The 13,751-nt window shown below is 35.9% G+C and overlaps 3 protein-coding genes across 8 annotated transcripts in view; 2 read left to right on the forward strand and 1 right to left on the reverse strand.

Annotated features, from left to right (window-relative positions):
• The first annotated feature begins 21 nt into the window (after positions 1-21).
• Positions 22-5,159, forward strand: LOC139145197 (uncharacterized). Of its 2 annotated transcripts, none has more exons than XM_070716193.1 (4): positions 22-363; positions 664-835; positions 1,131-1,256; positions 2,242-3,360. In XM_070716193.1, the coding sequence occupies exons 1-4, from the start codon at positions 197-199 to the stop codon at positions 2,425-2,427; spliced, it is 651 nt and encodes a 216-aa protein (XP_070572294.1). In that variant the 5' UTR covers positions 22-196; the 3' UTR covers positions 2,428-3,360. The 2 variants fall into 2 exon arrangements, with proteins under 2 accessions (XP_070572294.1, XP_070572295.1); XM_070716194.1 differs by having other exon boundaries at positions 91-484; positions 2,242-5,159.
• Positions 3,650-7,162, reverse strand: LOC139145199 (mitochondrial import inner membrane translocase subunit Tim10-like). The gene is made up of 2 exons (XM_070716195.1): positions 6,948-7,162; positions 3,650-5,752 (listed from the first exon to the last, which is right to left on the reverse strand). Exons 1-2 carry the CDS (start codon positions 7,031-7,033, stop codon positions 5,545-5,547), a joined length of 294 nt encoding a protein of 97 aa, XP_070572296.1. The 5' UTR covers positions 7,034-7,162; the 3' UTR covers positions 3,650-5,544.
• A 253-nt stretch (positions 7,163-7,415) lies between these two features.
• LOC139145194 (TRAF-type zinc finger domain-containing protein 1-like) overlaps positions 7,416-13,751 on the forward strand; it is a 29,885-nt gene continuing 23,549 nt past the window's right edge. For 2 of the 5 annotated variants that reach the window (XM_070716186.1, XM_070716189.1), the window contains exons 1-2: positions 7,590-7,826; positions 13,522-13,657. In XM_070716186.1, the coding sequence (XP_070572287.1) occupies positions 7,780-7,826; positions 13,522-13,657 (183 nt within the window). In that variant the 5' untranslated portion in view covers positions 7,590-7,779. Of the gene's footprint in view, positions 7,827-13,521; positions 13,658-13,751 lie in introns of all 5 variants that reach the window. The other 3 variants (XM_070716188.1, XM_070716187.1, XM_070716190.1) reach the window with 3 other exon arrangements.

A 13,751-nucleotide genomic window follows, 5' to 3' on the forward strand; every position in this document is an offset into this window, starting at 1 on the left:
TCGAGACTAGTTTCCGAACTTAAGCTATAGAGGGCGCTATAGCATGTTATTGAAATTTTCTGACTCGCGTTGTGTTTCAAATTGTGGTGCAATCTGAATGATGTTGTACTTACAGAGCGAGATTGAACATAGGCACTTTACATAGTAACTCACTTGAGATCTCGGCCGTGTCAAGTTAAGACTGTACTTCCTCGAAATGGCTAGTCAAAAACTTGCATGGAAAACAGAATCGTTTCTTACACAAAAATGTTCACATTGGCCAAAACTTGGAAAGCATATTTTGGCCCAGTACGATGAGAACACGATTGTTGTATACCAGGCCTTCTGCAAAGAAATAGCAGACTATGCGGTGAAAAATCAGAGGTATTGTGGGAACTACTAATCTGGTCAAAAGAAGAATGAATTTCAGGCGAAATGTGTTCCTGTTTGCTTTATATAATATCTCTCGAGTACGAGGAAGTAATATTCGATGCAACACGAATCGGTACTGTGCTATTTGTTTACCTTCATCTGTAGAGCTCTTTTATATGTATTACATGTAATTAAAGCCGGGGTCAGACTCAGTGTTATACTACTATTTTGAAGGACAGGCTATTACACTAGTTAGTTCCTTGTCTTTTCTACTTGTACACATATCTGCTTCTTTACACCGTTGCTATATAGGTTTGGAGGATCCCATTTTAGCTTTGACAGAATGTCATGGATTAAAACAAACTTCCTATGGATGATGTACAGATGTGGCTGGGCTGAAAAGAGAAACCAGGAGCGAGTTTTGGCCGTGTGGATTTCAAGAGATGGGTTCAATACAATATTAAAGAATGCTTATACACCTTTGGTATGTTTCCATAGCTGTTTACTTATGTTCTCTAAACTCTCTAATGTTTTGGTGTGTGCAAGAGAGATCTCGACTTTCATTTTTCTCAAGTATATATGCATGTTTTACGCATGTTTAATAGCTTTGCAGAGTTTAACTTAAACATTTAATGTTTAACATTAACCTTAAAAACTCCAAAAATAAATACTAGTATATCAAGAAATGAACATATGTACCATAATATACTGAATGTTGATTGCAAATCCTTGCTTTCCCATTATTTATCAATATTCCTCTTTTCTTGGCATTATGACAGACACAGAAAGCAGCTGGATTGCACGGCAAAGACAGCATTGAAGTCCGTCTGCAGTGGGATCCTGACCATAAACCCAATGGGAATCCAGAGAATAGACGCGCTATACAGCTTGGCTTGAAGAAGGAGGTTAGTGATTGAACTGTGATCTTGGTAAATTGACAAAGTCGTGATATCAGGAAAACGAATTACCCCACAACTAGCATGTACAATCATTCACTAGGCAGGACCAGCAGTAGTGCTGTACCAGCAAATGTACAATGGTTGATCGAGTGTGGAAGGCACAATATTATTTTACACTAGCATGTGCTAGGAACATTTAACTGCAATTGAGGTAATACAGTATGTGCCTTGAAAGAGGTTTTAAACTTTTCCTCCAAGTTTCTCCAGGAAAAGTTTAAATCATTGCCAGTCGTAATTTTGATCTTGCATTATCATTTTGTCAGGAATATCCTGCAAAGATGTGTGAAAGCAGACTTCCATTCATTGTATTGGACTGTGAAGCCTGGTGGATCTAGTTCTATTATCATGGGAGTGCATTCTTGATACTTGGATTATAATTATAATTTTACAGCCAATGAAGATATTTACCAGACTTGCAATTTACATCAGAACGCACCTCGGGGACAGACATTCAGACTCTCAAACTTTTACGATTCTCTTCTGATATACCATATGTGGGGGTTCATTTTAAAGCTCTTGGTGAAAGAAAACTTTTTATCTGCTTAGTTTTTCGAAATTCGAAAATTTTTATTTTTCTCCATAGAGTTAACACAGGGATGGCGGCCATTTTGACTCTCTAGTATCGGTAAATCTTGGGTAATTTGTTTCTCTAGTACCAAAATTTGCACGGTGACCCCCAATTTTTATTTTTGATTTTGAAAGAGAAAGATTGAAAGATTCCTTGAGGAAAGTTAGAGCAAAAGTTTAAGTCTTTCACTTTCGAGGTGCATACTACCTTAATATTACACAGATTAACATGTTTTTGTGTCTTGTGAGGACATGTCAATATTTTGACGATGTGCTGAAGTACTGAAATCCAAACTGTTGCACCGTAACATTGTGTATTAAAGGGTAAGGGCGAAAAGTCAAAACAATTTCTTTTTATTTTCAGATGTTGAGAAAGTATGCCACAGAATGGGTAGTACAGATTGAAGACATCACACCATTCGTGAAGTCTGAAAAAGTCAAAGTGGATTCTGACACGTTAGATGACCTCATGGTAGCTGAAGAAAGAGTCTACCACGTCGAAGATCAAGCTACTGCAAAACTTATCGAAGTAGATCATTTTGAGAGGTGACAAAGTAAATGTTTGAGACGGGTCTAAAATAGCAACCCAGGACTCTTGGCCCTACAAACCACGATGAGACAGATTCTCGTTGATAGATAATAGAATTATTTTAATAATTGTTTCACAGCCATTGTGAAAGCTAAACTGACATCTTGGGCACACGTTTTCATTTAGATGTGTTATTTCTTTGATCCTTACTTTGTAAAACAATGTAATTTGTTACCTGTAAACTACGCTATCTTTTCTTGGTCAAAGAATTGGAAACCATTCTCATGAAAATTACTCTGATGTATGGACATCTATCTGTTCACATTTCCCAACTCATTGTTATTCTGACTTTTTTAGGATGTTTCTAGTTACCACTTACAGTATTTGTGACATTATTGGACCTATTTCAGAATGTAATACCATTGATGTATATTAAAAATAGCATTGTAAGGGCTAAGAGGGCTGCATCTATTCAGAAAAACTTCATCAGATATTTGCAGTGATGGTGCAACTTAATTGACATACACTGTTTTACAATCCTTCTGTACTGAATCTGTGCAAGGACTCTGTGTTCTTTTGTGACGTTTCAGCTGTACAGACTTTGTAGTCTTAATATTCCTCATTTCTCATTTAAGTTCACAAGAAATAACGAGAATTAAATCATTTACCATGCAACAATATCACCATTACTGAGATGGGGTAAATCGAATGTTTCCCTAACTGTATCTGCATGATAGTAATACCGATACCTTTAATGAATCTACCAATCATTTTACAAAGCTGCTTTCTCCCATTGTCAGGTTGGTGATGTTCATGTACTTATTTTGCTCTTTTTATGTACTTTTCTCTTTGTGTTATCAAATTATTGCACTGTTCAACTTATCTGTAAGCGGCTGCCGCAAGCACTGTTGAGTCACAAAATGACAAAATAATTAAAAGCCCTAGTAATGAAAATCCCAGTTTCTCTGTAGTTTTGATCTGAATTACAAGTTCACATTTTTGGCCTGTTCCATAAAGCATGTTTATACATCCAACGTTGAGTAATCAATAGATTGTTGTGCTCGCCATTTATGTCCACATAGTAACAGTTGCTGGGGCTTTCACCTCTGACCCTTTGTCATGGACAGCACCAATTAAAACTTATTTGATTATCTCAGTATTATGAAAAAAGAAGACAGCATGTAGATCTGTAATACCTTATCCTTAAATTGGCAAAAAGACAAGAAAGAACTTGGACAACATATTTGTAACAAAAGTCTTTTTTAATAGATTGATATTTTAAAAGAGTTACATGCATCATACAAGTACTTCCAATTCTTAGGTTTGGCCAGCTCAGACCAAAACACATACTAAATCACAGTGAGCGCAAATAATTTACCATGTACAGAAAACTATTCATTATCCATTCTATCAAATGTTTGTAAATATGCTAATGATGGTTTCATATCAAAGTGACAGTGGAGGACAGAATGTTTGAGATACCAAAGTTGATAGATGCCCGCCAATATCTGTAGCAATGCTGCGATCTCCCTTGGAAAAGGAACTTACACAGGTAGATTACAATGTGTTCTGCTGCTTGCTGAGTGTGTTATCTTGGTAAACTGCCAGTGTAAGTTCCTTGCTGTTTTCCTTGTGAGACAGGAAAATTGCAAAGGATACTGATAGGGACTTGTCAACTTTGCAATCTCAATCATTTTGCTATCTGCTGGCAAGGAGGATCATTGTTGGACCAATTCAGAAGTTGTTCAAAGGTGGATGTGCTAGTGATACATAATCTCTGTGGACAAAATTAGCATATTTGGAGGGAAATTACCACAAGGCAAAGTGAGATGATCTTTATTGCTAAGTTTTACCAAACAGAGGTCTAAAATCTGCTCCCAAATACTCCCAAGTACACTGTTTAATAACAGTTTATACCCTGATTTATGGTACAAAAAGTGGGATACAAGTGGGAAATGTGCAGGGTCCTCGTCAGTCAATATTCTAGTTCATATCAAAGTGACCCATGCATATTCATGACAACTACCCTATTCTGAGTGTAATATTCATGTAACCTCATATTTGCTACATGGCCAAGTTCTTTGTTACTATAATAACCAGCTGATGATGTGCAAAGATTACATCAAACTTTTCTTCATGTGATAAGTACCTGTGATATAGCGTGGGAGGTTGTGAAACCAATGGTATCCTGATAACCTACCAAACCAATTTTTTTTTTGGGGGGGGGGGGAGCAAATATGTCCCAGTTTGGGCCAAACTCTGTTTCATATGAACAACTGGGGTAGCAAAACTCAATAATGAGGGAATTAAACAAGTTGAAAATGTTTTGCCCAATATGGTATCATGTGAATATACATCCAGCAATGGATCCACACACTTTTCATCTTTGATATATTATTGTAGTGTCCATAACGATTTGCAACAGATAATGTACCCTGCAACAATTACTAGAAAGGATATAGGACATATATACTTGACTGGTGGGTGCCTGGCAAAACAGTATGAAGAGAAATTTTATGTATTTCCTTTTATCACAAATGTGGGTTTTATTTATAAACAAAACTGCCTATTTTGTAGTTATTATTTATTGTATTCAATTATCACATTACCCTTTGTGAGCAAAGCTAGTCATCAATTTACCAGAATCACCCAATTCTTTCACTTGCACAGCCAAACTTTGCAATCCTACGCTTGCAAGAGCTCAATGAACCCTGGTGCAACTGGAATGAATGACAAGTGGCCAAGGTGTATAATGCCTCTTTTATAACAGTCTGGCCACACAGATTTGTTCACTTATGGGTTTTTCCAAATAAAAGTCTGGGTGTGACGCCTGAGTAACTCTCCATAACATTCACTTTACCTTATTGCTATAGTCACCTGTTCATTCACACCTCTAACATTAACTCTCCAAACTAGAACGGTGATAGCTTTCACCACAAAGTACAAAACATATGTCATGACTGACAACAATAAGTTCTCAACAAACTGTCTACACTACTATGGTCTTGTAAGTTGATGTTCACCAGCAGGCCTTCAATCCCCATACTTTGTGAAACAGAAAAATCCACTGAAAAAAATGACGATCCACTGGTACAGTTCAAAGTCAAGTCAGTCCATTTTAACCGTATAAGTCTATCATCAACTGCTTCCGCCTTGCTGTTGCTGCTGAAGATTTTTCATCAGCTGTTCATCCTGCATAGATTTTTCTGTCAACTTTTTTCCTATCCTTTCATGTATTTCGACATATTTAGCAACACAACGATCCAGACACACTGATTCTCCTTTAGTAAGGTCCCCTTCACGATACTTGGCAGGAACACACTTCTTCTGACATGCAGACGTCATTCTGGTGGAGAGAAACAAATATAGTGAGCAAATCAAGTCCTACTTGTAATTCAAGGGGGGGTATTCTCCGTCTGATGATGAGAAGAAATTTTATCAGTACACACTTACACAGAAAGGACACATTGTCTCTCCAAACAAAAAATAAGCAGAATACTAGTGTGCAATTCACTGCATGAAATAAGCAAATGCTGAATTTATCCATTGCATTCGGCTGAACTATCTAAACAAATATTCTATTTTTGACAAAATTTTTGCTTTTACTGGAAATACTCCATCTGAATCTCATGAATTAATTTATGCATTTTTATGTTCAGAAAGTAATGGCTAAATATTGGATTAGGTCTATTTTTCTGGGTATTTATAGAGATTGTTGTTAAAGTTTCATGTCGTTAAATTCTTACACATTTTACTGTATTCTTTGAACATGTATTACATAATATGTTGTTTAGTGCTCTGAGTAGTCACAATTTCGTCACTCAAACCACAGTCCCTCTATCCACCAGAGGGACTGTGCTCAAACCAAAAGAATGGGATGTAGTATTGAAACAGTACATTCCTGTCCACTGTTGATTTTACCGTACCTCTTGGTGTAAATGGTTATTTCATAGACCTTACATTTTCCTGTAGGGTCTGTGGTCATTTCATGTTAAGACTGAGCACTGGCTCGATATACACTGGCATAAAAATGCAGGCTTATCTCTGCAGAGTGAACGTCATTTTGTGTGCGACACAACTTTGATCGATGCAATGCTAACTAAAACAAAGCTTTGATATGAATAAATGTCCGTGGCAACGGAAGCAGGTTACATTGCCGATTATTTTTCAATCTCAGTCTCCATGTGCAAATGCTGAGGAAATTACCATAGCTCTTCGACATGCATCATCTTAGTCGCCGAGGACGTTGGTGGCGCTTTAGTGTAGCTCACACATTATTAGCTTATTCCATCTCAGAGCACTGGACTCAGTTACACTGATATCACGAAAGGACAGTCGACAAATAAATCGAACGGGGAAATAACGTCATCACTGAGACTCGATAAAATTCAAGAAAGAAGAAATCACTGGCCTGATACAGTTTCTGGGCCACTGCAACATTCACCGACGCCCGCAGAGAGAAACCAAAGAAATTGAAATCACTACTGGGATCGAATTCGAAATCACGGTGCTAGTAATGCTGCTATGCCAGTTTGTTTTACCTGTTGTACATGTCGGCCATCATTTCTATTTCTAACTCCGCAACCAACTGCATCTGCGCCTGGGTCATTCCACCACCAAAAGCCATTTTGAGGGAGCGGGTATTCAATAAGAATTCAGGAGTGTATTAAAAATTCTCGTCTGCTTCGTAAACCATGTGGCTTCTTGTGACCCCAAAGAAGTCACACGTGACTTTGGAGCGAGACCATTAAAAAGTACTTCCGGGTTACAATCGCTCTGCTGTTTATCTTGATATCTGACACCCCAAATATATTGAATGGCAACGTAACATTACAAACCATTTTGATCAATATTTGAATATTTGTTTTTCAGAAATAAATACTTTTTGACGCAAAATTATTTTCGTGTCTTTATCAAAGTAGGTGAGGTATATCATGGACCTTTTCATCGAGACAGGGCTCAATAAGTTTCATATAAGAGGGGAGAGAGCTAATAAAAGTAACAGCTCCAAATAAAAGATATTTCGTTACCGGAGTTTCTTGCTGTGTGATTCCGCTAGTGTGTTGTGCAAATCCGAAGTGTTAGGCACTACAGTTGTTGAAAGAACACGATGTCAAATCGAAACTTGCAGTAGCCGTGGCTGCTTTCACCGAACGCAGGTGGATTTTCTGGTTTCGGAGCAAATATTCAAAAATAAGGAAACAGTTTATACCGGCTGAGTCAAGCAAGCGGAGTTAGTTTGAATCAGCAGAACCTGATTGCTATTGTAATACGTGTACTCCTCACAGGCCTATGTGGCATTCTACATTGTTTTGCGTGATTTCCAGATAGGTTTCGATACATCAGAGTGCAGGATTTCGTTGTACTGCAACCATGGGTGACCAAAGTGCTGAAGTAGAAACCCAGCGATGTTCAAACTGGTAAGTTTACGAGCAGACATGTTTTCAAAGTGAGAAATTGTCAACTAAACATGCGCGGTAAACTATCAAGAGTTGTGTTCGATAATGATTGTGTCATGTTTATTGTTCATTTACGTATGTATTGTCATGTATGCAGTCATCTAGCCATTTCAATATTAGGTTGATATACACGTTGTTCGGTCAACGATCAAGATTCAAGCGCAGTCGACTTTCGCTTTCATGTGTCCAAATTTCGTGAAATTTTTTGACATTCACTGATGAAATCGAAAGTAAAAAAAGATTATGAAGTGACTTGCTTAATCTTTAGCCAATATCATCCCCACCCCTATTTACCGCATGAGATAAAGAAAGTCCATTAAAAATACGAAATTATGGTAGTCAAACATGAAGGCAGAGGAACTCTTATGGTTGTGCACTCATTCTCTCAACATCTGTCAAAATTATGAAACAAGGGAGAAAATAATTTCACCATAGACTTCATAGGCTTTAACTTTGATAGGTTCGGCATTCTTTGTTTATTTACTTCATTAATTCAGTTATATAAATTTGATTATAACTATTATCCCCTAAAATCAGTATTTATCTTCAGCATTGTATTCTGAACCATTTAGTAATTGCTGCCAGCAATGTAGGGAGATAAACTGTTTCAACCCTGTGAATAGTACAAACAGATAAGAGAATTTGAAGCCTCGAAAGGACAGGGCTGTTAACTTTTTAAAGTTTGGTGATGTTTAACGCGTAGAGTACTCTGCTTTAAGACATATGCAATGACAGTAATATTGTAATGTTCAAGTAAAATATAATGAACATTTTCACATCATGTGTTAACGTTTATTTCCCTATGGCCATTTTTCATATCACTAATTTTATTGACAGGTAGGAAGTAAGATTTCTGAGCTAGTTGATTACCAGTTGATATGGAAGTTATAATTACAACAAAAAAGGCAAAGGTCATAGTCCATTGAAGGCAAATAAGTCAAGTCAGACCACATTAGTTTGCAATAGGTATCCGTATAGACATAATCCTACCATGCGCTTTTTTAAGTTATTATAAAATCAAGTAATATATAATCATGCAGTAAGATAGTAGATAGGAGGCTTAACGTTTTTCCATAATTAGTCTTGGAATGATATTTCGTAATGCATCTCTGGAAGTGGAATACAATTGAGACTTCCAATAATATGGTATGTGTGAAATATGCTGTGTTGCAGTATCTGCCAATGATAGCTTCTGTAGAGGAAGCCCTAAGTTGAGCCATAGAGAGTACAGGAGAACTGTCTATGGTTGAACCCTCAGGGTTTGTTTTTCCAGTGTGTGAATACTATGGACACAATATGACACCAAGGAGATGTTGGATCTTTTTGTGTTTTGAGTCAGGTCAAGGTACACCAAAGTTTTCAATGTACATGTGTATGTGAAATATATAACTTCCTTGTCATTCACTTCACCATGCACCTCAAGCACTCATTTAACTTTGAAAATTTCATTGTTCCTGTGTTGGCAGCATCAGCTTGTAATTCATTTCCTCTGGTCAAGGTCAAATAGCATGGGACTACTTTCTCCTATGTTGTCAAATGAACCTCACAATTGCATCTAATCTAATGCAGTTGTTATTGCTCCTTGGGGAATTACAGTTCTGTACTGACATGAATGAGTGACCCTTGATCCTTGTCGAAGGCCATGCTCTGTAATTTGCTGTGAGCAATTGGGCATTCCCAACTCTTCTGTTTCGATAGTACATCATGGCTTTCCAAAAGGGGATTTTAAGGATGAGCCATAGACCCTATAGAGTAATCTATTCATATGTTAATAAATGTACATAACAATATAATTCACTGCCAAGGAATATGCAAATTATGTATTATTATGTAAATTATCCCCTCCTGTCTTTTTCGAGAGCACTGGTACATTGTCAAAACATTAAAGATTTTTTCGTAGTTCACTTAACATAAAAACGTATACAATGGTTGTAATTCAGTACTAAGAACATATGTTCATATTAATCTGTTACAACATTTGAATGGTCATTTTAATGGTGAATAAGGGAAAAAAATGAATCAGTCTTGATATTAATTGTGTGGTTACAATTGGGACAATTGAAATGAGGTAACAGATTGAGGTTGAGTCACCCTGACAATATTAGGACAAATGACAAATGGAGGGTGGGGTCAGGTTGAAGGAGGAAAATACTGTTTTCATTATCGGTACATCATTAATCATTCAGTGTTGGCAGATTTCATGTTGCAGAAAGTACACAAATTTCATACCAAATTGCCAATATCATGATATGGGAAGACACTGATCTTGTCTCTATGAGGCATTTCTATGGAAATTTGTGATTTTATAGAGACAGCATGGTATCATGAAATTGATACCATGATCAGCAGGCGCGTCCAAAAATTCAATTTGCATACATTTGTTTAAATCACAAATGTGACTCATGTTGGTCCAATTCATAGAACAAGGATTTTGACCTCACATATGCTGTATGTATTCAATGTTTGAAAAAACCCTTCTCAACCAAAGTACTTCAAATCCTTAGCTCAACATGACATACCGTAGGTACCATTTTCTGTTCTGTATATGGTACTTTTACCACCAAATGACAGTATAGCTACATTTTGAAATGTATTGACAATTAAATTCAATGTCACTGAAAAGACATGTGGCTATAATAATGGATTTTATGGTAAAAGTACTGGTAGCAAAATCATTACAATTGTCTTCTGTGTACCATCAACATGTTCTGTATTACAGGTTACTAACACTTTCTTAATCATTAGAAGTTAATGCTACAAATATGCTATTACGTCATAAAGGATTAGTCAAATCTTGCTCTATCATTTATTATTGTCGCAAGAATGAAGATATTAACACTTTCTTCTATCTAACTTGTACAAATAATTTTGAAAAAATATTGAAATTAAATGTACCAGTATTGGTAGGTTGAAGAGTATAATTTGATATTTCCTTCCTAACTTTAATACAAACTCTTCATTTGTATGTTACAAAATGTCAATGTTTTTATACTGCCATTTGAGTTCCAGCAACACACACATGATAATATTTTTGACATTAAGATACATTTGTCAAGTCTTGTCAAAATATCTTTAAAAAATAATACTTATATAGTTTGAATTTTAAATTTTATTGATCTCATTTACATGTAATGAAAATAGGTGTAAAAGTGATCATCAAGATTGAATCAATACTTCATTTTATGGTAATTGCATTAATGTCTTAAACTAATAAGTAAATAAATTTACTTTGTAATTCTTCTGCCTTATATCTCGCTACATTGGACACTGTATGTATGATTTGAAACTAGTCATTGTGATGGTCAATTTTGCTGGCTAAACATTTGTGAAATAGTGACATAAAAAAGAACCACGGTTGAATGACTTGTGGACATGATGTATGGCAAGGCAAATCATCAGGAAAAACAGATATTAAAAATGTCAGGATAATTTAGCTAATGTAATGATATGGAGTACTCCTACACAACATTAGCACACCAGGGACGTCTTAATGATGTCATTGTAGATAGAATCGTGCTAAGTCGTTGAAGATTAATGTGCACAGCAGCACAAGATGATAGTTTTTTCTGAAGAACTGCTGATGAGAATGTGTTTTCAAGGTTGCTGAAGAAGAAAATGCAATTGCCAATAACCATCAAGTATTAAAATTTCAGAAGGCATGTAACATAGATGACATTTAGATGCTGTTCCAACTGATCAAACAAAACAGGATGCAATTTGCTCTTAAATCAATAGGAAGCTTTGATGCGGTTAGACTTACAATATACATTTAAGCTCACTCCGTACATTGAATGAGGTGGATGGAGCTCAGAGGAACAGACTATTGTGCTGGAGTGGAGAGAACTATCCCATCATGATCTACCAACCCTTTCATCACCAAATTATGGAACAATCCTACTGTATTTCATTGCAAAGTTGGAACCCTACACATGGAAACAGGGTGAAAAGGTTACCATCTTAGACTGCATCACTCAATTTCATGGCTGTGCAATATCCAGCTGTCTTACTCTGTTCTAAAATTAAACTTTTTTCATTCTAAATGTAAACATGAAATTTCGATGATTTAACCCACTGAGTAAACAAATGGTTACTGTAAAGTGACATTACTTCATCAGCATACATATGTAACCGTGCAAATGTATGTGTACTTTCTATTTTGAGAAAAATATACAACGATATTTTAAAGAGACATACAGAACTACCAAGGTTATTGGAATATCATATTATCGTCATTCTAATTAATACATGTAAGGGTTATTATTGTCATGATCAAGTTTGATGCACAAAATAGTAATGGTCATACTAAGACACAATACAAAGCTGTCTCCGGCCTATTCTGTCTCTCTCTAACCTGAACCTTTCCCCAAGTGTGTACCCCACATTTGTTAACCGTAATCATGAATAATAATAGATACTACCAATATCAACATGCCCAGTTCCTATCCCCATTCGTCAAATGTGTTGTATTTTAAGTACCAGGATTTCCCTGAGCCTCATTGCATTGCAATATCATCTATGAGGTATAAATTTCTGTGTATTTGTAGTGAACATATCATTTTGAGCTACAATTTACAGATAGCATTACCTTTATTTGTATGTTTTTTGCGTTTTATGTAAATGAATTCTTGTGTTGTCATTTGCATATGAATAGATTTTGTCCAATAAGTCACAAAACCATAATGCGGAGTTAATTGTTGATTTGAACATAACAAACAATAAACACATAAACAAAAATAACAATGGACTTGTACCATGCAGTGCATAGCCAAATCAGCTGCAGAGAAGCTGTATGGACCTTGATATGTGTATTTATACCGGTAAACCAAGAAATGATGTTCGGTCTTTTGAAAAGAGTGAGACCAGATAACCTACAACAATAGATGGTATTCTATTGTTTTTGTTGAAAAAAGAAACAATGAAGTAATTACAAATGATTAGCCTACCAGACTCGTATGTAATGCTTTGTTATTGATTACTAAATAAATTATTTAAATAAATTTTGAAAAACAGAAAAATGTCCATCTGTTCTGAATGCAAGCATTAGTCAGTTGATATTGATTGCAAAACTTAATGGCAATTTCACAATCATTATACTGAATAACATAAAAGACAAAAGCATGATGTTCTACATTCATACGGAATGCCCTGTGGCCAGTGTTTTAGTACTGGACTGTAGACAAATGGTAGATGATCATGAAGTTTCCAGTTTTTGTAGATAACTTTATTGTAACGTATCAACTATGCTTTTACAAAGTTGAAATAATGTATAATGGTTTTAGGTTTTCATTGACATAAAATATGTCAAAATACCAATAATATAATGATGATTGATGATATAGTAAATATTTGGTGCGGCGCATTGTATGTTTTACATCTGAGCAAAGCTTTGTAAAATTACAGCAATAAAGCTAAGTGACTTGATGCATGGCATACTAGTTGTAGGTAAAAGGTTGCAGCATCAGTTGCAGGGAATAAGTGAGTGCTGTTGGTGTCACATGAAGAACCCAGTAGTTTCAGGTGACTGATGTTTGACATCACTTTAACCCTTTCACCGCTATGGTTTTTCCCAAATCCATTGATTTCTATGGTAAAGTTGGACCTGTACACAGGGAACTGGGGGTGAAAGGGTTAAATAATTTCTTTTTAATCCTTGCAGCAAAAAGGATATTCCTGCAGCAAATTTCATCATGCACCAGACTCACTGTCAGCGGAATATCATATTATGCAAACACTGCAAAGAACCTGTACCTCGCAGTGAGATGGACAACCACATAGATGAACTGCATGTACAGGTATGTTGAAAAAACGTGAAGGATTCCAGTACGTCTTAGTCAATGTGTTGTTTTGATAATAATTCTGGACCATTTTCAGATACTTATTATTGTA

The sequence above is a fragment of the Ptychodera flava genome, chromosome 12 (assembly GCF_041260155.1).
Source record: "Ptychodera flava strain L36383 chromosome 12, AS_Pfla_20210202, whole genome shotgun sequence".
NCBI classification, from domain to species: domain Eukaryota; kingdom Metazoa; phylum Hemichordata; class Enteropneusta; family Ptychoderidae; genus Ptychodera; species Ptychodera flava.